This window comes from Neoarius graeffei, chromosome 23, assembly GCF_027579695.1.
Source record: "Neoarius graeffei isolate fNeoGra1 chromosome 23, fNeoGra1.pri, whole genome shotgun sequence".
Lineage (NCBI taxonomy): Eukaryota > Metazoa > Chordata > Actinopteri > Siluriformes > Ariidae > Neoarius > Neoarius graeffei.
In genome coordinates this window covers 39,661,624-39,684,752 of record NC_083591.1, presented here as the reverse complement: position 1 = coordinate 39,684,752, position 23,129 = coordinate 39,661,624, and the positions used below count along the sequence as shown (strand labels likewise).

General features: G+C 43.2%; 1 protein-coding gene and 1 pseudogene across 9 annotated transcripts; one reads left to right on the top strand and one right to left on the bottom strand.

The window, feature by feature from the left end:
- Positions 1–10,683, top strand: part of LOC132871294 (semaphorin-4E-like) — a 43,075-nt pseudogene extending 32,392 nt beyond the window's left edge.
- Positions 9,087–23,103, bottom strand: LOC132871716 (uncharacterized). Of its 9 annotated transcripts, none has more exons than XM_060906152.1 (8): positions 22,991–23,103; positions 22,626–22,664; positions 22,389–22,490; positions 21,721–21,816; positions 13,242–13,620; positions 11,227–11,454; positions 10,993–11,142; positions 9,087–10,635 (listed from the first exon to the last, which is right to left on the bottom strand). In XM_060906152.1, exon 8 carries the CDS (start codon positions 10,382–10,384, stop codon positions 9,509–9,511), a length of 876 nt encoding a protein of 291 aa, XP_060762135.1. In that variant the 5' UTR covers positions 10,385–10,635; positions 10,993–11,142; positions 11,227–11,454; positions 13,242–13,620; positions 21,721–21,816; positions 22,389–22,490; positions 22,626–22,664; positions 22,991–23,103; the 3' UTR covers positions 9,087–9,508. The 9 variants fall into 9 exon arrangements, with proteins under 9 accessions (XP_060762135.1, XP_060762136.1, XP_060762132.1 ...); XM_060906153.1 differs by having other exon boundaries at positions 11,227–11,401; XM_060906149.1 differs by lacking the exon at positions 13,242–13,620.
- Between the last annotated feature and the right edge of the window lie 26 nt (positions 23,104–23,129).

Genomic DNA, 23,129 nt, shown 5'->3' with positions numbered 1-23,129 from the left:
AAAAAATGAGTAGGGGGCAAACGTGGGCCGAGGAAGAAACGCGTACCCTTGTGGATATATGGCAGATGTCCACATATCTCAGCTTTTGGAGAGAACACACAAAAATGCCGATGTGTTTGCTGCATTCAGTGAGAAAATGAAGGAGAAGGGGTTCACACCCTCCCCAGAACAATGTCGGCTAAAAGTGAAGAAACTCCGTCAGACCTACATTAAAATCAGGGGCATTCTTTTAAAAAGTGGTGGTACTAGCGACTGGCATGAAGAGCCAGAACTGTCACAACATGATGTGCGCTCATCAGCGCTATCCTCCGTGACTACTGTAATGGAAATTTCTAATAAACACTTCAGAACGCTTAACAGTTGTCTTTTCAGTCATTTATTATAGTAGATCATATAAAGATATATAAAATAGGAAAGGAAAGAGAAGAATAGAAGAAGACATCACTTCTGATGATGCCGAGAGTACGCGCACTCTGAGTTGTGTTTTAGGAATGTTATCTATTATACTCTGAAAGCATTCGCTCACTGCTTGTGTCTTCACGTGATTGGCTCAAGATTTTCTATGAAGCTTTGTTAAAGCGTGCACCTGGCGTGCTCTGGTATGTGCAGGCGGATGCGAGTTAGGGAGAGCTCAAGCTCCCTCCTTATTACCACCAAGGTCACAGAAAAGCGATTACAACATGTGGAAAAACATCTCTTCTTAGTAACTAAGCCACTTTAGTTCAACATACAGAAACACAGAGAATAATAATGTTCATCCATTAAAATTCCCTCACATTCCCCCCTTTTTATCCTATAGGATAAATTGCTAAAAGGAAAGAAAAGAACTGTACACAGTTTCAGTGATAAGAGTTCTCAGAGAGATTCGACTTAACACGTCATTGAGTGTACAGGGATAATGCTAAGGCTGTTTTTTACAAGACATAGACATCTTAAATGAATGCTAGCAAGCCATATACATAGATCAGGAATAATAGAACAGGAAACAATCATAATGAAAGTGTTTTAAGTTAGGGCTAGTTTCATGTCAACTGTGCTGATCTCATCGAATGGTGGATTATAGTCTTCGTGTGGGTTTGGAGGCCAGTCAGGTAAGTCGTCTGAGTCTATTTTCACCATCTGGTAACCAATATTTGTCAGCTGCCTCTGAAACACAGACATACAACATTGACAGAAAACAGGGAGCAAACATAGCATCAGAATCACTAAGCCCAGGACCAGTATGGTGGATAGAATCAGAGTCTTCCATCCACTGAACCAATGCCACCAGCTGTCTTTGTCTCCTCCATGTTCGTCTGCTCGTAATTGTTCAGCAACCTTGCGCATCTTGTTCAGTGCCTCAGTAATGTTACCAAGTTAACCCTTGCCCTTCTTGACGTGTATTGGTGCTCAGAGGGCGGGCTGGTTTGTCTGGTATTGGGTGTGCTGCTTGAGTTAGTTTGATACCTTGATCTGCATTATATTGTGCACATATCAAGCATTGCTTGCAAAATTTTGCAGCATAATTTGAAAACCCCTTTGTGAATCATCTCTTTGTTACTTCTGCTACCATCCCCCCTTTTTGACACATGGCTGAGCCCATGTGCCAATTTTGCATAGAAAGGGAACATGTATTTTGGTAGACAGGGACGGCCCGAGGGACAAACCCAGACCGAGTTTGCAAGGATACAGCCTGCCTGTTTCCAGACTCGTCTCTCGTCCTGGGTGGCAGTGCTCTGAAGGTCCGCTAGCTGTAAACAAGGGGTAGAAACCTGAGGAAAGGCAAGGTTAGAGGGTGAACTGGAAGCCGAGGCTGCACACTTAGCTGCCGCGTCCGCCCTGGCATTCCCTTGAGACACAAGATCAGTATTGTTAGTATGGGCAGCACACTTACACACAGCAATGGCTCTAGGGAGTAGAACAGCATCCAACAACTCAGAGACCAGTTTATGATGTGCAATGGGAGATCCTGTGCTAGTGAGAAAATTTCTGTTTCCAAATAGTGCCAAAATCGTGCACAACGCCAAACGTGTACCCACTGTCCGTAAAAATATTGACAGATCACCCTGCAGCCAATTTGCATGTCTCAATACGGGCACAGAGTTCTGCGGCCTGTGCCGACAGGTTTGAGGGCAGACACGACGCCTTGAGGACCTCGTGATCTGAGACTATGGCAAAACCTACTTTGTTCTTTCCCGTCTCTGGGTCTCTGGAGGCTGAACCATCCACATAGAGGATCATGTCTGGATTTTCCAAAGGGTCGCTCTTTAAGTCTGCCCTGGGGGAACAAAAATCGTTAGTGAGAGCTACACAGTCATGTGGCTCTCCATCGTCCTCTGTAGGGAGAAGAGAGGCAGAATTCAGAACAGAACAACGTTTCACAGTGATGTTAGGCATATCAAGTATGACAGTGTTATACTTCAACCATCTCAGTGCTGACAAATGCGACGTCTTTTTTTTTTTTTCCAACAGAAGCAGGGAGACAGCATGTGGGACCAAAGGGTGAGGTTAGAATACCCCACAAAATTTCTGGAGGCAGTTACCGCCTTTTCAGCTGCAGCAACTGCACGCAGGCAAACAGGAAGTCCAGCCGCCACTGGATCCAGCCTGCTCTAGAAGTAAGCTACAGGTCTCAATCTATCCCCGTGTTTCTGCAAAAGAACAGAGGTCATAAAACCCTTCTTTTCATCGACAGTTTGAACAAATGGTTTATTGGGGTCAGGCAGTCCCAGAGTGGGTGTGGTCTGCAGAGCGCTCTTTAGGGACGTCAGGCGCGCGCGGGACAGCCGCAGCATTGACTGCTTGCAGATCTTGGACAAACCTCCACTCATCGGGCTGGGACGGTTTTCTTGCCTTCTTAACTGGAAAAATAGGAGTGTGCACTGGAGAGTCCTGGCAAGGGACAATTACATCTGCCTTCAGCAACGAATCAAAGACCGGTCTTATACCTGCGATTGCTTCTGGTTTGAGTGGATACTGGGTCTGTTTAGGACTGAAATCTGATTTGGGGGTGATCACCACTGGTTCAGCATTCTTTATTAGGCCCACATCATGTTTACCCTTTGCCCAAACGGAATTTGGAACTCCCGCCAATTTGGGGTGCACCTCTGCTGGAGTTATGCCTGTGGAAACAGAGACAAACAGGCCACTATGGCCGGGGTCCCCAGGACCCTGGTCATCACTGGCTAATATTACGCTGCGCTTAACATACACACACATAGCATGACTTTGTTTGTAGACCCCAAGCCTTTGACAAAACAACACACTAGGGTCCTCTGTTTGGGACCATTCATTGCCATCGACTGCACACTTCCTGACCCACTTCCCCACGTCTTTCCAATGGGTGGCTCGTGGCCTTGGTAATGAGACATGGGATATAGAATTAATGATGTCAAAGAAATCATGTTGGCAGCAGCCGACCTCAAAGTCCTCTGACACAAGGCTGCGTATAACATGTTTGAGAACACTGCGATGAACATTGATGCAGCTGTTTGGACAACGAGTAAAATGGACCTGCACAGCGCAATAATGTTTAGACCAATACATAGTTTGAGGGTCAATCTTTCACGTGCATGGGGGTCTGCAAACCAAGTCTTTTCAAACTCTACATCTTGCCCTTGGTGAACATGTGCTGTGCAATGCAAATCTTCCTCTTTCATATAATCTGTGTCAACTGATGAGGTGTTCAAGTGTGCGAGCTGTACAAGGTGTTTTGGAGTTTGTGTGAGCTGATCTGAGCAGAGCTGCCAGACATACACATACAGGGGGCTTCCAAACCCATACTGCACACCGCACATTTCACTTACTTCAATAGTTAGTCCATCTGGAGTGGATGTGAGATTTACTTCTAATTTGCACATTAAATCATGTGCTAACAAATTTACTGGACATGTATGTGAGATGAGGAATGAGTGGGACATAACTATTCCTCCCTCGTTTTTACACGGGAGGTTGACTGAGAAAGTTTCGGTTACAGGTCGTCCTGAGATGCCCATCGTCTGAATAGAATTTGAGCTGAGCGGTGGGTCTACTGGAAGTACCCCATGTTGTATCACTGAATGTGCTGCTCCAGAATCTACTAAAAAGGCTAACAAATGCCCACACACAGTGAGGGGCATACAAGGGAGTTTAGAAAAGGGAGTAGTTGTGTATTTTAACAAACTTAATGCAACTTCAGGTGTATTTATTTGGACTGGTGTATCGGGCGTTTCCGTGTAGTCTTGCTGTTGCATGCAGGTGCTGCTACTAATGTGTTTAATGTTATGTGAATGCTCCTGTCTATGTGTATGTGTATCATCAGGTGTGTGCGTGTTACCTCCCCTGTTCTCTGTGTGGGGCCCATTCCCGGAGTCCGCCCATCAGTCTGCTTTGCTGTACTCCTCACGGGGCTTCTGCCTGTTACTGTGGAGACAATTTCGAGCAATGTGTCCCTTCTGATTGCAGTTGTAGCAGGTTGCACCTTTTATCCAGGACGAGTCACTCCAGGTTGTCCTGTCTCGGCCCCTACTTCGACCTCTTCCTCCTCTTGTTCCTTTTTCTCCATGCTGAAAAGTCTGGAAAAGAGTGAGAGTGGCGGCGTGTAGATCTTGGTCTCTTTGTGTCGACTTTGTCTTCTCCTTCTCTTTCTGCAGCTTTTCTGCATGCACAGCGTACTGCTCGATCTTGGTGAGACTCAGGAGTGCCCTCCACTGCAGCCAGGTTCACGGGTCTGGTCAGGCCACTGTGTTGTTGTTTTTTTTTCTCTCATGCACGGCGGTGAGACGGGCAAAAAACGCTGACACCACTTCACATCTTCTTGCTTACACATACTGATCTTAGTAATGTCTATGTTCAAGGGAAAAGTACTGTCCAGACGAGCACAGAGAGCAGTGATGGTATCTCTATACTCACCATTGCCAGCCACGCTCCAGTCTGGTGGAGTCATTCGCTGGTCAGCTTCTGGCCACTCTTTGGAAACTTTGTTCCAATCTATACCCATCTTGGTCATGATTAGGCAGCGAAGTTCATGGGTGGTCGGTCGGAATTCTCTACAAAATATCAACAGTTCGTTACCAAATCTCTTTCCTCCTACCTCTCTCACATTAGGAAGAGAAGCCATGCTTTCCTTGATATCAGCTGTCATCCAGGGTCTGTGGACTAAAAGCACGCCGTCAGCTCCAGCCACTTCCATCATTGGAAGATGAAGGACTTCAGACTTTAGATTATGGCCTTGTGGACCCACTGGTGAGCACGTGGTCAGGTCCAGGAGGGTGTCTTTTCTATCACCATATGCAAGACCGGATCTTGTGTGTGACGGAGAAGCGCTGAGAGGCGCTGATGCTGGAGGCAGCTGGTAGGCTGGGAGAGATTCCAGAGGCTCAGTTTTTTTTTCTTCTTTGTCTTGACTTCTCCCCCTTTCTGTGGGTGAAGCGCTTGTGGGAATGATGTTCCGCCTCGCTGAGGAGGCAGTGTGTGTTGGGGTGGTGGGGCAGACTCCAGGTCAGGGTCCATCTGAAATTTCAAACACTGAGAAGAGGGTGAGAGCCCTGCCTGTCGTTTCTCTCTTTTGTACTCTCTCTTAAGTGTTTCTTCTTTCCATGCAGAAAACGCTCTCCAGTCCCCTAAGAACTTAACATTATCTGCAGACTCTTCTTTTTCCTTCTGTTTCAAGTTTTCTTCTAACTGTCCTATCTGCCTGGGACTAAAACTGCCCTTTCCAGGGAATCCTAAGTCCTTTACCCATATATCAAACTGTGCCAAATAATCCTCGCCATACGAGGTTTTCATAAACTGGATGTTTGGGCTGTCATAGGAACAGCCAATTCTTATTATAGCACATGTAGCTTCACACTTACTTGCTTTTTCTTTTCTTTCCCTAACTTACTGTTTCTGTTCCTCATTATACACTGTTATATCAATAGGTTATGACAACAATGGCTGAGTTTTTATTAGGATCACAAGAAGAGCAGGTTGGACTATGTCCAAAAATGCGACACAATAATCTTTTAGGTGTGTTCTTATTAGTAAACAATTTATCTGACATTTGCCTTAAACCAAAGTAGGTATCATTTAACACAACAACCTCAAAGACAACTAGCGCATGTGTACAAAATCTGTTTCTCTGTTTCAGAATTTGGAGGAGGACAGTACTCTGTTAATTCATCAATATTTTGCGTGCAAACCGGTGTGTCTTTGCGTTTTCGCGATCGAACCTCTCTATCCCGTTCCCCAGACGGGCCAGTTGTTCACACAGTACAAAGGGAGCAAGATTCAATTCCCACGAATCGTTGAACGTGAATCTGTCGAAACACGCACCCGTACTTCCCCTCCTCAAGTAGGCAAGCGATTACCCAGTCGTCACTTAGGCGGATAATTCTCTTACACAACCCAATAAACTACTCGTGGTTTATTGTCTCAAAATTGTGTTTTATCCATTGTCTGCAAACATATTGATGGTATCACAGCTTAGCAGTCCTCCTGGGCTCGGACAAACTTCTGTCCGTCTCTTATATCAGTCTTCCTTGACTGGGACAATCTCTGTCCATCTCTTATATCATTCTTTAAATACTAAGACAAATCTCTCTCCATTTCTTGTATCATTCTTTAAATACTGTTTCCACTAATTTCTTAACACAAGAATGCAAAGTTATCACTTACTGGTTCGGTGAGCCCTGATGGCCTGGTCTCTCATCCGAGTTCTCAGCTCCGCACCGTAGCCTTGGGAGTGTTCCGTCGTCCGAGGATCAGACGCATAGGGCCCACCCAGGGGACGCCAAATTGTAATGGAAATTTCTAATAAACACTTCAGAACGCTTAACAGTTGTCTTTTCAGTCATTTATTATAGTAGATCATATAAAGATATATAAAATAGGAAAGGAAAGAGAAGAATAGAAGACATCACTTCTGATGATGCCGAGAGTACGCGCACTCTGAGTTGTGTTTTAGGAATGTTATCTATTATACTCTGAAAGCATTCGCTCACTGCTTGTGTCTTCATGTGATTGGCTCAAGATTTTCTATGAAGCTTTGTTAAAGCGTGCACCTGGCGTGCTCTGGTATGTGCAGGCGGATGCGAGTTAGGGAGAGCTCAAGCTCCCTGCTTATTACCACCAAGGTCACAGAAAAGCGATTACAACATGTGGAAAAACATCTCTTCTTAGTAACTAAGCCACTTTAGTTCAACATACAGAAACACAGAGAATAATAATGTTCATCCATTAAAATTCCCTCACACTACTTTTGAACTTAACGCTTTGTGCGCGTGTCGTCTCTGACCAATAGCTGAACGACCTCAGGGTGCGTGGCTTTGTTGACAGATTTTGGTCCGCTTACTAAAATGTACAGTGTGAAAGCGAACCACACCAAAATGAAAAAATAAAAAAAACATTTGGTTCGGACCAAAGCAAGTGAACTATCGAACTATCCTGGTCTGAATACACCCTTATTTAGCAAAATTGCCACTCCTCCTGATTGTTTTGTGCCATGACTGAAAAAAATCTTTTCTCCCCATTGTTGTCTGTGAAGATTCTCAATCATCCAGGTCATAGTAAACTGTGGGTGGTAGGAATGGGCAACTGGACTTCCTTGAAGATTCTTGAAAACGTTTCACCTCTCGTCCAAAAGGCTTCCTCAGTTCTGTCTGACTAATAGGGAGTATCAGATATTTATCCTCTCCTGGATCAGAATCAGAATTCTGATGACCAGCTCATCTAAGGTATCATTGAGGCATCATGTTGGTGTGGGTCACTGGAGGCTGGGTGTGAACGGCAAGTCATTAGGGTGATCAAAGGATTGCCCGTTAGGGTGATCAATGGCAATCTGACTCTCTCTGTCCTCCTGTGAGTCACCGAAAACAGCTGGGTCCTGACGTACACCCAGCCGTCTGGGAAGAGTGTCCAAGACCGCCTTGTAGATGGTTGACAAATGATGTCTTAGACCCCCACCTCTGTTCAGTGATGGCCGTTCCAGGTTGACAAAAATGGCTTCTTTAACTCCTCACTCATACAAACGATCCTCTCTGGCTAAAATGCGTACGTTACAATCCTGAAATGAGTGTCCTTTGTTGTTAAGATGAATGTAGACAGCCGAGTCCTGGCCTGAGGAGCTGTCTCTCCTGTGTTGGGCCAAGCGCCTGTATAGCGATTGTTTTGTCTCTCCAATATACGAATCCGTGCAATCCTCACTGCACTGAATTGCATACACGACGTTGTCCTGTTGGTGTCTGGGTGTTCTGTCCTTAGGGTGGACCAGTTTCTGCTTCAGGGTGTTACTGGGTCTGAAATGTACCGGAATGTTGTGTTTGGAGAATATCCTCCTGAGTTTCTCAGATAGACCAGAAATGTAGGGAATGACAATGTTCTTGCATTTGTTCCTGTTATCATCCTTGTCAGTTATGTTCCTTTTTATGCTCTTTAGGAAAGCCCAGTTGGGATAACCGCAATTCTGAAGTGCTTTCTTGATATGATTCTGCTCCTTCTCTTTTCCCTCTAATGTTGTAGGAATGTTCTGAGCCCTGTGTTGCAAGGTCCTAATGACCCCCAATTTATGTTCCAGTGGGTGGTGAGAGTCGAAAAGTAGGTACTGGTCTGTGTGTGTGGGTTTCCGGTAGACCTCGATACTAAGGCTTCTGTCTTGTCTAATGTGTACATCACAATCCAAGAAGGCTAGATTATTCCCACTGACATCCTCCCGAGTGAAGTTGATGTTGCTATCCGCTGCATTGATGTGTTTCGAGGAGTTAAAGAAGCCATTTTTGTCAACCTGGAACGGCCATCACTGAACAGAGGTGGGGGTCTAAGACATCATTTGTCAACCATCTACAAGGCGGTCTTGGACACTCTTCCCAGACAGCTGGGTGTACGTCAGGACCCAGCTGTTTTCGGTGACTCACAGGAGGACAGAGAGAGTCAGATTGCCATTGATCACCCTAACGGGCAATCCTTTGATCACCCTAATGACTTGCCGTTCACACCCAGCCTCCAGTGACCCACACCAACATGATGCCTCAATGATACCTTAGATGAGCTGGTCATCAGAATTCTGATTCTGATCCAGGAGAGGATAAATATCTGATACTCCCTATTAGTCAGACAGAACTGAGGAAGCCTTTTGGACGAGAGGTGAAACGTTTTCAAGAATCTTCAGTCCAGTTGCCCATTTCTACCACCCACAACTCCCCATTGTTGTGTCCAAAACGTTTCATCCTCCCTCATAGAATGTGTCTCCTGCATAAACGTGAAAGTACTTTTCTGCCCTTTGCAAAACAAAAACAAAGCTTTCCTTTTCGTGTTGTCTTTAAGACCCCTTACATTTAGAGATGTAACTGAAACTTCTGTGGTAAACAACGAAATAAATAAAAGAACGATGGAAAAAAAAATAAAATAAATAAATAAATAAAAGAAAAGAGCCAAACAGGCTACTCTAGTGGCTTTAAATCAAGCACCTGCCGTCAAAAGTAAAGGTAAGTTTTTAACTTCAGCAACGCCCCTAATAAACATTTTCCTCACTTTACATTTTATCGTAGTCAGCTGGTATACCCGATCACCTTTCCTATTCCTGAATGCATTGTCCATTGATGAATCCGAAGGGTCCTCTGAAGAATGCCTTCATTCCCTGCTGTCTCGCTCTTTCAATCTTTGGCCAGAGCGCGTTGCGAGCATTTCGTCCCGCTTTGGTGAGGTCCTCTTTGAAGCGTACCTTCCTCTCGGCGCATACCCTGTCGTCCTTCGCTTGTTTCCAAAGTGCGTCGTGGTGGGTTCTTGAGGTGAATTGTAAGATGATCTGATGAGTCTTTCCTGGTTTCGGTTTCCCCAGTCTGTGAACAGTGTCCAGAATTATGTCCATTTTGTGTGACCATTCTGGTATCATCCTTGCTATTAGCTCTGCTACCTCCTGCCGGGTATTCTCGCCCTCAGTTTCGGGGAGCCCATTTAGACGGAGGTTCCATCTTCTTTGATATCGCTCCAATTCCTCAGTTTTTTCTTTCAGCTCCAAATTCTCCTTCTGAAGCTCCCGCACCGCATTTTCAAGCACTTTAGTCTTTTCTTGTCCCTCTTTGATGTTCGCAGCATTAAACTCCGCTGCCTTTGCGACGTTAGCTATCATGATGTTGTTCTGTTTTAGCTGTGCACCGAAGTCCTCTACTAATGCCGTTAAGTTCTGGATAGCAGCTAGGACGTCCACATTAGACACGAATTCCGGCTGTAGTTTCGGCATTCCCTTCTGTTTCTTAGCAGAGACAGTGACATTAGATGGAGAGCTGTGTTGTCTTCTTCTTACCACAGAGCAAGTTGCCTCCATATCCTCTGTTTCTTCTTGGCGAACGTTAACGTTAGCTTCGTTAGCCGATGCTAGGCTCACCTCGGCCCCTATTTCCAGCGTCGAATTTATTTCACTTCCCGAGGCTTTAACTTCTTCGAACATCATTTTTCCGGCTTCGGCTGACTAAAAATGAGGTAAACGTTGGGAGAATATTTTAATTTTGTTGCAATTTGGAACTAGGCTTGCAGAGCATACCAAAGGCGCGACTGCTCAGCACGCCATCTTGCCGGAAGTCATCAATATTTATGTTATTTGCGCCTGTGTCATGGTACTTCTACAAAAGGTATTTTCCCATCCAGAGACGTTTCAATAAAGCTGAGGAAAGACCACAGAGCACATCTGGATGTCAGGAGCCACTGCAAATAGTAAACAGCAATAAGGCAGCATCAGCAGGGTACAATTAGTGTTACAATGTGCCTTGAGGACTACTTAAAATTCCCTAATGCATTGGAATGGTTTTAAGCACAGCATGTTTTATTGCCAATTTTAAATAAATAAATAATTCCAAGCTGCCAAATGCATTTGAATATGTATTGAAGATTATGTATAAAAATTGACAGGATTATACAAACAATGTCCATAAGAACGAGCCATAAGGTCTTACCTTTTTCCATTTAAAAAAAAACTATTAAAATATTATGAGGGAACCTAGTGGTAGTGACAGGCATGTAACAGCAGAGGTAAGGTGCAAAACAGGTGGTATTTTTATTCACATTTGTGGCTGGAGAGGTGGTGCAGTAGGGAGAACTTGCAGTGGATTTGGCAGTTTGAAGCAGGGGGTGACCAAAGGTGCAGGGTGAAGGGCTGGAGCCTAACGTGGCTGGCTGGTGGCTTTTCTTCCATCCCAGCATGAGAAGAGTCATCTGTTGAGGGGAAAACACACAGAGCATTAGATGAGCATGGTGAAGACATGCTCACTCTCTGCAGCGTGCGCAGCCCTTACATACCCTGCTGTGAACTCTGGGAGGGTGAATTAGTGCCTGCCAGCCGTGTTGTGTTAAACTGCTCCTCCTCTCATGTGTGTGGCACTGTCTTCAGCTGGTGGTGCTGAACCACTTGTCTGCTTTCAGTGCACTGACTGGGGGCGCTGTCTTCTTCAACACAATGATGGAGCGAGGAGCGCTTCCAAAGGAGGAGACAGCTCTTAACTCACCATCGTTATAATATATTCAGGTCTAGACAGTGCATGAGAATAATACCACCATTAAATGATGTTTTGTGAAAATATCAGTGCACACCTGGAGCCCAGACATGTCTTTTCATATAAGATACAACAATATTTCTCTCAAAATCCATGACAAAAAACATATTTGGCACATCCAGACCTCTAGGTTGTGCTTTTAAAATGTGTCCTGTTGAAACTTGCAGCTGCTGGAGCCTCGAGGTTTGACACTCTGCTGCCAATACAGTAACTCACTGAAGCTTGCAGAATTTTACACCTCTCTTATTGCTCATTGTGTATAACTTTTTTTTTATTCTAACATTCAGTGCATAATTGTTTTCACATTAAAATAAACTGTGAATTTATGATTGTTATATCTTTGGTGTACAGAACCATGATTCTCAGTGTATATGATGTGACCTGTAAGAAAATTCAAAGTGCAAAACTTTATATTCTGATGAGGTTTCATTAAAAGGATGCTGCTCTTTCATGTGTCATTAACTGATCATTGGATATGGAATACGATGTCAATTGTAAATGCGAGATGTAGCATAACCAATAAATTACACAAGGGAAAGCAACATCTTTTTAACCAAACCTCTTCAATTATAATCTGTCTTACAGGTGTAGGTGCAATATGCTTATCGAATCAGTCTCATGTAAAAAGGGATCAGTCTCATAAATTCATGAATTCAAGTGTCTAATAGTTTATAGCTAAACTATTAAAATCAATGGAATAACTTAGTGGTGATGCTGCTATAGTTTTAGTGAGTATTGTAGCTCTAATGTAATACGTTTACTCTAGATCTATAACATTCCTATAACAACCAAATAGGTGAAAGCAATTAGAATACTTGTTGGCAGAGGTTGGCGCTCAATGAATATTGTAGCAATAGACAGGAAAAGGTACTATTTATTGAAATACCTGACACGAATTAGCAAACTAATACTGATCAGAGCCCTGTGATGACCTGGTGACTTGTCCAGGGTGTACCCCGCCTTTCGCCCTTAGTCAGCTGGGATAGGCTCCAGCTTGCCTGCGACCCCGTAGAACATGATAAAGTGGCTAGAGATAATGAGATGAGATACTGATCAGATATAGCAACAATAGCAGCCAAGGAATAATTCAATATAAATGATGATGCAATGTATACAAGTAATAATCAGTAGTGTATAAAGCAATAGTCAGTAGTAAGTAGAATAATAACCAGCAGAAATCACGTGTGTGTGTGTGTGTGTGTGTGTGTGTGTGTGTGTGTGTGTGTGTGAGAGAGAGAGAGAGAGAGAGAGAGAGAAGGTGCGTATGCGCAGCTGCGCACTAACGAGATGAGGAGGAGCTAGGGAGAGAGCGCGTGTGAGGAGGGGAGTGAGGGAGCAAGGCTGTGCGCGGGCGAGAGATAGGTGTGGTATGTCAATGTAGTGCACGAGCCTTTGTGCTAGGCTCCGCCTAAAGGGGGGTGGACAACAAGGAGAGCGCACAAGGGAGAGTAACAAAGGATCTGTAACTTAAGAGCTAGTCTCAACTAGGCCTTAAACCCAAACTTCTATCCAACAAATCCCAATGTTGAGGGGTATAGTGTGACGGAGGGAGTTAAAGAGAGAGAGAGCGCGCACGAGCGAGCATGCACGATCTAACTAATACGAATAGTAAACAAAGCAAATCAAACAACACGTGGTCTAAGACCAGCTTTCGTGTGAATTAAAATGTGTACATTTAAACCATGAATTCATTCAAATAAGCAACACTCTTCGCATTAACTAGCCACAGCTGACTAACGATTGCCCAGATGCCAGCCTTACTTGAGATCACTCTTGCTTGGCGACCGAAGGTGCGTCGTCTGTTATCCGAAGACAGCGCGGAGCGCAGGTCCAGCGAGAAAAACAGTTCTGTTCCTTTTGCTTTTACAGCTCGTCAGCTGAAGATCTTTGGTGTCCTGTCGGTCGTCCGATGATCTGGAAGGAATCTTGTTTGTAGTTTGTTGACGTTGCGAAAGGGAAAAGGGACACGTGGGGATCCACCACCAGAGAGAAAGAATTTCGATTCCGACATGGGTTTTAAAGCCCAGTCGTGATGCCACTGTATTTGGTATCATCTCTGTATCCAATACCATTACAGGGAGTCAGAAGAATGGGCAGAGATGGAACATGGCATCGAGTACAGGGATTGTTGTGTTCAATGCTGTAACAGTGGAAGGGGAGAAGATGGGCCATAAAGTGAAGCAGGGAATTGTGGGTACTATGGCTATGGCATGGCAGCCCCCCTACACAGGGGCAGCAAGAACAATTTAAGAATTTAATTTCCTTTATTGTTAAATTACAGAAACAAACACTGGAATATGATAAATTTGAGAATAGTTAAAAACCAGTTATAACTAAAATAACCGATGGCCAGACCAAGGTCACGATCAGTTCTGATCGAGGGAGTCAAGGTGGAGGCTGTGGATTCCTACAAGTACCTCGGGCTGTGGCTCGACAGCAAGCTCGACTGGACTTGCAACACCAATCACTTATACAGGAAGGGACAGAGCAGGCTATACTTCCTTCGGAGGCTGCGGTCCTTTAACATCTACAGAAAACTCCTGTGGATGTTCGATCAGTCTGTGGTCGCTAGTGTCCTGTTTTACACCGTGGTGTGCTGGGGGGGCAGCACATCCAAGGAGGACACATCCAGGCTAGACAAACTGATCAGGCGGGCCGGCTCTGTGGTCGGCATGAAGCTGGACTCTCTGGTGACGGTGGCAGAGAAGAAGACTATGGACAAACTATTGAACATCACGGACGATGCCAGTCACCCTCTGCACACGGTCATCAGCAACCAGAGGAGCCTGTTCAGTGACAGAATGCTCCTTCCCAAGTGCAGGATGAACAGACTTAAAAACTCCTTTGTCCCTCACACCATCAGACTGTACAACTCCTCTCTGAGGGGGAGGAGGGGTAACAGGAGGACAGAGGACAGGAAGGAGCAGTAGCCTAGCCTAACAATAAGCAATACTGGACAATGTACAATATAATGTGCAATATAAAGTGCAATATCTCTCCTGCTGACCCCCCCTTCCTCTCTTCCTCATATCTTATTCTTTTTATATTTGTATATGTAAATACTTAATGTACCGTAATTTATCTAGAAGTTTTTTCTCTATTTTCTATTCTCTGTTTATCCTGTAATGATGCTGCTGGAATCTTAATTTCCCTGAGGGAACCCTCCCAAAGGGATCAATAAAGTTCTATCTAATCTAATCTAATCTAATCTAATCTAAGGCCACAACAATTCGATTAGTTGGTTCTTGGAATCGCCGCTTGAAGAAAATGAAAAATGAAAAAAAAATATCGAAATCGACTGCAGGTTGAGGTCACGTGACGTCGAAAACCAATCAAATCGCCCCTTTCACTTTAGATAAAGACTTGTGGAAGAAACATGGCTGTGGAGGGGAATCCTGCAAAGCCTGTTTGTGATTGTTAGGATATTCAGCAAACAGAAGCGTAAAATCTTTGACAGGTGTGTCGAAATTCAAGAGGGGGAAACTTTGCACAGTTGTACTCAAGATGCCGCGAGCTTGTTACCCTGCGATGTGCCAACTTGGACTACAACTCTGTGGAGGTGGGTTTGATTTATATATTTCATTGATGTGAGGGGCAAACAAAAAAAATCATTCGAAGTATTTAGCCATCAGAAGTAGCCTACTCCTGGTCAAATCTTTTTTTCTGTGCATTGTAGATGTTCAATTGACTGTAATTCAATCGTTTATTTAGCCTGTCTGTTTACTGGTTTGCCTGATAAAAGACGTGCAGCCAGAGCTAGCCCTTAATGCATATGGGTGGAAATAAGAAAAGCTATTAAAAGAGCCATATGAAATGTGTAACAATAATGTATTGTCTTTGTTTTGTTTTTTCCATTATGAAAGCCCTCTATTTCCACCGCTAATTTTACCATCAGAGCATTTTTTTATTTTTATTCCGCGCGCTCGCTTCATATTTTTCCTGAAAAAATCCGAGAACCAACTAATTAAATTGGTGTGGCCTAAATATCAGAAAACACAGAATTTGCTTTTCCATCACTTCCAGTACAAGGGCCGATATTCTCATTCGTTTGCCCATAACTTTCAGAATACTTTCATTCTCATGAGGCTTGGTGTAAAGTTGATGATTACATGGTTACAAACACCATGGTTTTGCATCCATGGCTCAAGACACAAGACGACTTTAGAAACCACATAGCAATTTATACTTAAATACAACATTTGTCATCTAACCGTTTATCTTCAAACTAGAGCCTCAAAAGAAAAACCATGGAATTAGATGGGGTGTCCAAACTCTTGCCTGGTACTGTTAGTAACGGATAAGATACAGCAAGCTGGTCATTATTGCAAAATAAACTCCGGCAAAGTGATGCAGGACCACAACACAAAGGTGAAAGGTCTTGAATCACCCTGAAGGGGTTATTTAGCAATAGTAACTGGATCTGTATATTATCCCGCTCATTATACGGCTACTTACGAAAGAAATCAACAAGTTGACACAAAATATTATGTCACCACACACAAGAAGTACTTGCACGAATTAAAATGTTTTGGCAAAAAACTAGGACTCTGTAAGACTATTAGAAGATGCCCGTAAGCCTGACAAAAACTGAAAAATCCACAAGTTTACAGCTATTCTTTATGGGTTGACAGGTATGCTCATGGCCCCTTTTGCCATCATTTAACCTGGAAACAAGACATCTGCGAGGCAGCTGAGTGCAAAGATCTTTTCTGTGATCATCAAGAGGTAGACACGAGACGACTTCTGCATGCAAAGCATGCTAGTACATTACATTCCAGCATCATAATCATCAGATGCAGATGTTGCCATCACTGGCCCGAGCATTCTGGAAATCTTCAGTGGCCATATCTTCTTCTGGACACTTTTTGTAGAAATTATCAATCCAATCCAATCCCCGCCCCTCTCCCTGACCCCCTCCACCCTGTTAACTTGGCGGGAAAAGGGCCTATGTTGGCTGACCGCTATCCCATCATGCTTTGCGGCTCCGGATCGCGTCGGTCTTTCAAAACCCGTTGGAGCGACTTCTGACCTCCCAGTTATTTTTATTGGTGCGAAGGGAAGGTGTTTGGTTATAATTGGAGAGCTTTGATCGACAGAATCTTTCAAGGTAAGAATGTTACCCTTGCTATCGTTGTCACTATGTGAATGTAAGGTGATTAAGTCTGACGATATATTATTTGCAAATGTTATCGTTAAATGTTTATTTTAATGAATGTTAGTGTGTGAGTCTCCACTGCAGGAAAGCGCGCGCAGCGCCATGTTGTTTGTGGGGGATGATGCGCACGTGGTAGAGATCATTTTATTAAAAGATAGAAACACTACTTGAATAAATTACTTACATTTGTGATCTGTCAGTCTGAATATTTGTGTAGTGACATCCAGTACAAATAATATTACTTGTGTGGTATTTTATCATAAAATCCAACCATTTTTTAAATGCATGTCTTTAATTCATAAATGCATAATGCTCACTCATTTTTATGTGGCCCATGACACTAACCATTTCCTTTTTATGTGTTTTTATAGATTATCAGAGAAAGGTTCCGATGCGCCTAGATGAAATTGTGCAGAAATATCTGTAGGTACTTACCTCTTGCAAATATTTCATGTGTACATACATCAGTTAATCTGACCATATCATGGTAAACAAGGATTTCCCAATTTATCATTGACCATAATTATATTTGCAGGCTCGTGCTGCTGTGGCTGCAACAACTAAGAAGAGAACTAATGTACCAACCCACCATTCATCTGATTCGGAAACCAGAGACAGCTGTTAGCTCTTTCACTGCTAGAATTTCTATTATTGAATACTGGTTCGCCATTAAATATTTTCTAGAGCCAGAACAAAAATAATGGTTGGCATGTGTGTAAAGATTGCAGTCAGTCTCTGTAGGTTTTTATGCCATTTTAGTGCAATGTAATATCTGACCAGCAGCCATCATAAAAGTGCAGAATAATACCTTTAAGTTCCTTTGCATATTCATGATTACATTTGATTCAGGTAATGCATGTATTAATCTTCTATTTCATCCTGTGAAACTACAACACATGACCTGTTATGTTTGTCAGTTGTACTAGTACACGCGGTTTTATATTGTTCACATTTCTAACCTAACCTGGCTGATGCAGCTATTTTTTTTGTTGAAATAAATGCACCGACTATGCAAAATATTGTTGCTTCTTCCATGTTTTCTGCATAATATTACTCAGGTTTTGTAAGGTAGTAGAAAGGATGTGAAAATGTAAGGTGGTGAGAACGTGCCCATATGAGTGTGAAAGTATCCATAGTATAGTGGGAAGGTCCCCATAGGGTACTGGGAAGGTGGTAGGTACGTAATTTCTCTACGAACTTTACTACGTAGTAAAAACGTTGCTGGTAGTCCAGAATTTTACGTAGTAACTACGTAAAAAACACTAGGTAACATCTACCAAACCACTACGTTGTAAGTATGTAGTTACTACGTAAAATTGTTAGCTGGGAAGCTAATAATACCGTTGGTTTCAAATAATACTTTTCTTCCCTTAGCAGCTGTTGCCATCGGTAAACAAAAGTAACTAATCCAATATCAATGATCTAGCTCATATTTGGCTGATAAAAATGGTGATTTAACTGCATAGTAACGTTCACAAAGCCAATGTCTATCTTAATAGCATTAAAACAATGTGTTTCTGTCTTTGTTATGCCTTAAAGTAGCGCTAAATTGTGTCATTTTGCTATGTTTTGATGGCAGCACTCATCTCATTATCTCTAGCCGCTTTATCCTGTTCTACAGGGTCGCAGGCAAGCTGGAGCCTATCCCAGCTGACTATGGGTGAAAGGCATGGTACACCCTGGACAAGTCGCCAGGTCATCACAGGGCTGACACATAGACACAGACAACCATTCACACTCACATTCATACCTACGGTCAGTTTAGAGTCACCAGTTAACCTAACCTGCATGTCTTTGGACTGTGGGGGAAACCGGAGCACCCGGAGGAAACCCACGCGGACACGGGGAGAACATGCAAACTCCACACAGAAAGGCCCTCGCCGGCCACAGGGCTCGAACCCGGACCTTCTTATTGTGAGGCGACAGCGCTAACCACTACACCACCGGATGGCAGCACTGTGAATGGAAATATCAGAACGTTAGATTCCATAGCTGCTATCTGAAGCGCTGTGTCCAGTGGGCGCCAGCCTTTATGGGCGGGAGATGCAGTCTCTTACGTGTGGCCTGCATGCACATGAGACAGAGCAAGGAAGAGATGGGGAGAACATTTTCTCACACACCAATGAACTGATACATAACTTGAATAGGTAAAATGATAGATTTTAACCCAACCCGACCGCGACTCACGTTTTCCTCCTAAAAAACAGCCCGACCTGCGGTTCGACCCGCGGAACACTACTGGCTATGATATAAGAAGATTCTACAATCCAGAAACAGATGGGAGCTCCGCTTTTAGGCAGTGCCTAAAGCTATATATTAGGCCTAGTGGAATATGCAATGCAATACCTTGAAGCAGTCCCGCTGTGTAACATTTCCATATGCAATGTGGCAGAGGCACTATTTAAAATTATTTCCCCGAGTCTGGATTCCCAAAGAAATCCTGACTGATCAGGGCACTACATGTATGTCTCACACACATGTCGCAAACTCTACAAATTACTAGGGGTTAAATCCATTCCGCATCAGCGTTTACCACCTACAGACAGACGGCTGGGTCAAACGGTTTAACAAAACTCTTCAAAACTTGATAAGCAAGTTTGGAAACGAACACACATGGAATTGGGATAAATTCCTTGAGTCCCTGTTATTCACAGTATGAGAGGTCCCACAAGCCTCCACAGGGTTTTCCGCATCCAAATTATTATATAGGCGTAAGCCTCACGGAATCTTGGACATGCTGTGGGAAAATTGGGATGAGGGAAAAATGAAATTCAATACTTTCTCGACCTGCGTGCAAAGTTCCACATACACATGGAAACTGCTGGCTTTTTTTGGTCAATACCGGAAGTATTCACCATCTGGTATGCTGCTGCCTCCGCCAGGGACGAGGGTAGACTGCAGGGTATCATTCCCTCGGTAGAGAATGTGATCGGCTGCAGCCTGCCTTCACTTGAGGACCTGTGCGCCTCTAGGACACTGAGGCGGGCAGGTAAGATTGTGGCTGATCCCTCCCACCCTGGATATAAACTCTTTGAGACACTCCCCTCTGGCAGGAGGCTGCGATTCATCAAGACCAAAACCTCACACCACAGAAACAGTTTCTTTCTTACCGCTGCGAGCCTCATAAACATGACTAGTGCCCCCACACACACCCCACCCCACCCGCCAGTACCGTACCATACCTCAGACTCCTGACCCACTCTGCCCCCCCACCTCAATAAACAAGTCCAGCATATACAATTTGAAATAAAACCATGCATACTACATAAAAGCGCAGTCTCAACTTTAATTTGAGCAGGTTTACATCAATATATGTCAGTTCATGCACAAAAGAGCTCATACGTAACTCAGAGTTGACTGAGAGTTACCATTTAAGTTTAGTCCTCATCAGTATGAGGAGTCATGAGGTGACCATGCAGGTAAAGAAGATAATAATGAGGCTCAAAAAAAGCAAAAATCTTTCAGAGATATCAAAGGTAGTTGGTTTGGCAAAATCAACAGTTAGATGCATTCTTGTGGATGAGCAGAAAATCATTTGCATTGTGAAGAAAACCCTTACAGTATACGACTGCACAGCAAGTCAAGAATGCTCTCCATGATGTCGGCGGGCATTTTTTTGTGTCAAGGATCAAGAGAAGACTTCATATATGTTTGTTCAAATACGTTGAAAAAGCCAACCAACAATTTACTTATATTTGCACAAATCAGATACAGCAATAGAAGCATTAGAACTTGTCAAATGATTTATGGGTTGTTTTACAATCAGAGTATGCAAGCTAAAAATCACATTTAACACTTATCTTCAATATCAAAAGGCTTGACTAAATAAACTTGGTTGTTTATTGTAGCCCTGTGATAGCTCTATTTACCATGCAAAAAAAATTTGGTGATAACGTTATTTTTGGTGAATGTATGGCAATATATGTCATATTTAGCAAAATTACTCGTGTCATTTAGAAAAAGTGCTTTTTTGACCACAGGTAGCTCCAGAAGGGATGCACTTAAATCATTCTTTATACCATAAAACAAATATTTGGTTCCATATCATTGGAAACATAGTTATGTTTTAATGTTGAATGCCAGTAAGTTTTCAGACTATTTTGATCAAATTAGTATGTAATTGTGTCAAAAAAATGTTCTCTCCGAGACAGCTAATTTTTCAATATAAAATAACATATCTAAAATGGGGCGTCACGGTGGTGTAGTGGTTAGCGCTGTCGCCTCACAGCAAGAAGGTCCTGGGTTCGAGCCCCGGGGCCGGCGAGGGCCTTTCTGTGTGGAGTTTGCATGTTCTCCCCGTGTCCGCGTGGGTTTCCTCCGGGTGCTCCGGTTTCCCCCACAGTCCAAAGACATGCAGGTTAGGTTAACTGGTGACTCTAAATTGACCGTAGGTGTGAATGTGAGTGTGAATGGATGTCTGTGTCTATGTGTCAGCCCTGTGATGACCTGGCGACTTGTCCAGGGTGTACCCCGCCTTTCGCCCGTAGTCAGCTGGGATAGGCTCCAGCTTGCCTGCGACCCTGTAGAAGGATAAAGCGGCTAGAGATAATGAGATGAGATATCTAAAATGATTATTTTCATCCTAAAATGTGGTCAAGATATTGGAACATAAATATTAGAGACAACTAACACAAAGCTTACAGCCTTATATTTAAAAGCACTATGGAAGTAGTGGATTCTGAACTGTCAAAAAAAATGTCCTCTCCGAGAATCACTTCATTCGTTTCTCCCAGCCCTGCTTAAAACTGCACTTAATCTTGTTATAATACAAACTATTACACATGCCTATCTGTTCTTTAACTTGCCCTTCACTTAAAAACTGGTACAAGAACCAGTTTGAATCAATTTGAATTGTGGACCCCTGTGACACAAACTTTGTACCCTGATTGTAAAACAACCCTTATTATAGTGCGCTGCCATCGCTCAGTATGTTTTACACATAATTTCACACATGACGGACACTTCTCCCAGATATGAAAGACCCACTTACTTGTAATATCAAATGGGCAGGTGACTTTAGAATCTTAAAATATTTTCTACAAGTCATGGTACATCTGAGTGGAAAAAGCAGTTAAACTGACTTACCACATACTCCCGAATTAGATTTCCATCTTCCTCACCTATCCAGACGCAAAGTGCCTTGAGGACTGCTGCCCTTTTGTGATTAACATCACTCGTAGCCTGTGTAAAGGAATTCCACTGATTAAAACATGCCTAAACACATAGTAAATGACTTCAATTTTTTTTTGTACTTTCCAACCTGTGAAAACCTAAAAAAAAGTATATATTGACTTCCAATCAATTTTGTCAAGTCAATTTTTATTTATATAGCCCAATATCAAGTCAAACTTAATGCAAGTGGCCTTCCTTTTTTAAGTTGAAAATACTCAAAGTGTGGCCTAATTTTTAGGAAAAGTGAGAATTATGAATGTGTAGGATGAAAGCACGATTTAAACTTTATTTATTCAGGGACTTTCACTGACAACAATGCTGTCGTCTTTACAGGTATGTGCTGAGCACATCCAGTTTGATCTACTGACCACTGACCTAGGGATTGTCAAACACATTGTACAAGGCAGGAGTTGCACTTTCACTCTCTGCACTTGAGAAAACATAACTGATCTGGCACCTTTCTGATCAGAAGTCGGCTTCTGTAGCCCATGTGCCACTATTGCCTCAACAAGACCATATTTCCTTCGTTCCCCCCTTCGTTCCGCTTAGGTGCAACATGCTTATGTCATTCTAAAACTTACAGTGGTAAACTTGGTTGTCATCCCAGTCCCGTCGAACTCATGACCCTCTCAGAAAGCAAGCGGCTGCAAATCTGCCATGAACAGATAGCTGATACCTGTCCACTTGAAAGGAGGGGACCGTTACACATTGGTACCAGGAACCGAGTACACTACCTGAAAGCCCCCCGACATGCTTTCTCATATTTAGTTTTGTGCTAAAATCACCACAATGACAAAAAACAGAAAAGCCATACTTACAGCCAGTCAGTGCAAGGCGAGACAGCAATAAATGGGAAACTACAAGGGATTAAATAATTAATTAAAACCGGTCGACTTACATCTGGTGTCAGCAAACTAATCAAATAAAGACAGTCTAACAAAAATACTGAACAGTGATTTGCTTTTAATCTATAAGAAACGTCAAGTTAACTTGCTTGTTAGCTAGCTAACAGTACATCTACACTTGGCTAGCTAAAGTTTAACAGTCAGAATAAACAACCCATAGCTGAAACTACTTTTTTTCTCCATCAAAACATGTTTTAATGTGTACACACATCCCAGTTAGAGTTTAAAACAAACAAACAAACCCAGAACACAGTAACGACAATGAAATGCTTACTTACCGAAATCAGCCAGTCTTGGTACAGCATTTAAGAAGGCGCATAGCAGGTCGTTCGGAGCTGGAGAGAGAAGAGAAGCAGGATGGAGGGAGACAAAAACAAAACAAACAAACAACCCAGCGCCTCTTGGACGATAATGGCG

What these genes read in the sequence shown, in the direction of transcription:
- LOC132871716 (XM_060906152.1), bottom strand. Translation starts at nt 10,384, where the DNA reads ATGATGTTCGAAGAAGTTAAAGCCTCGGGAAGTGAAATAAATTCGACG.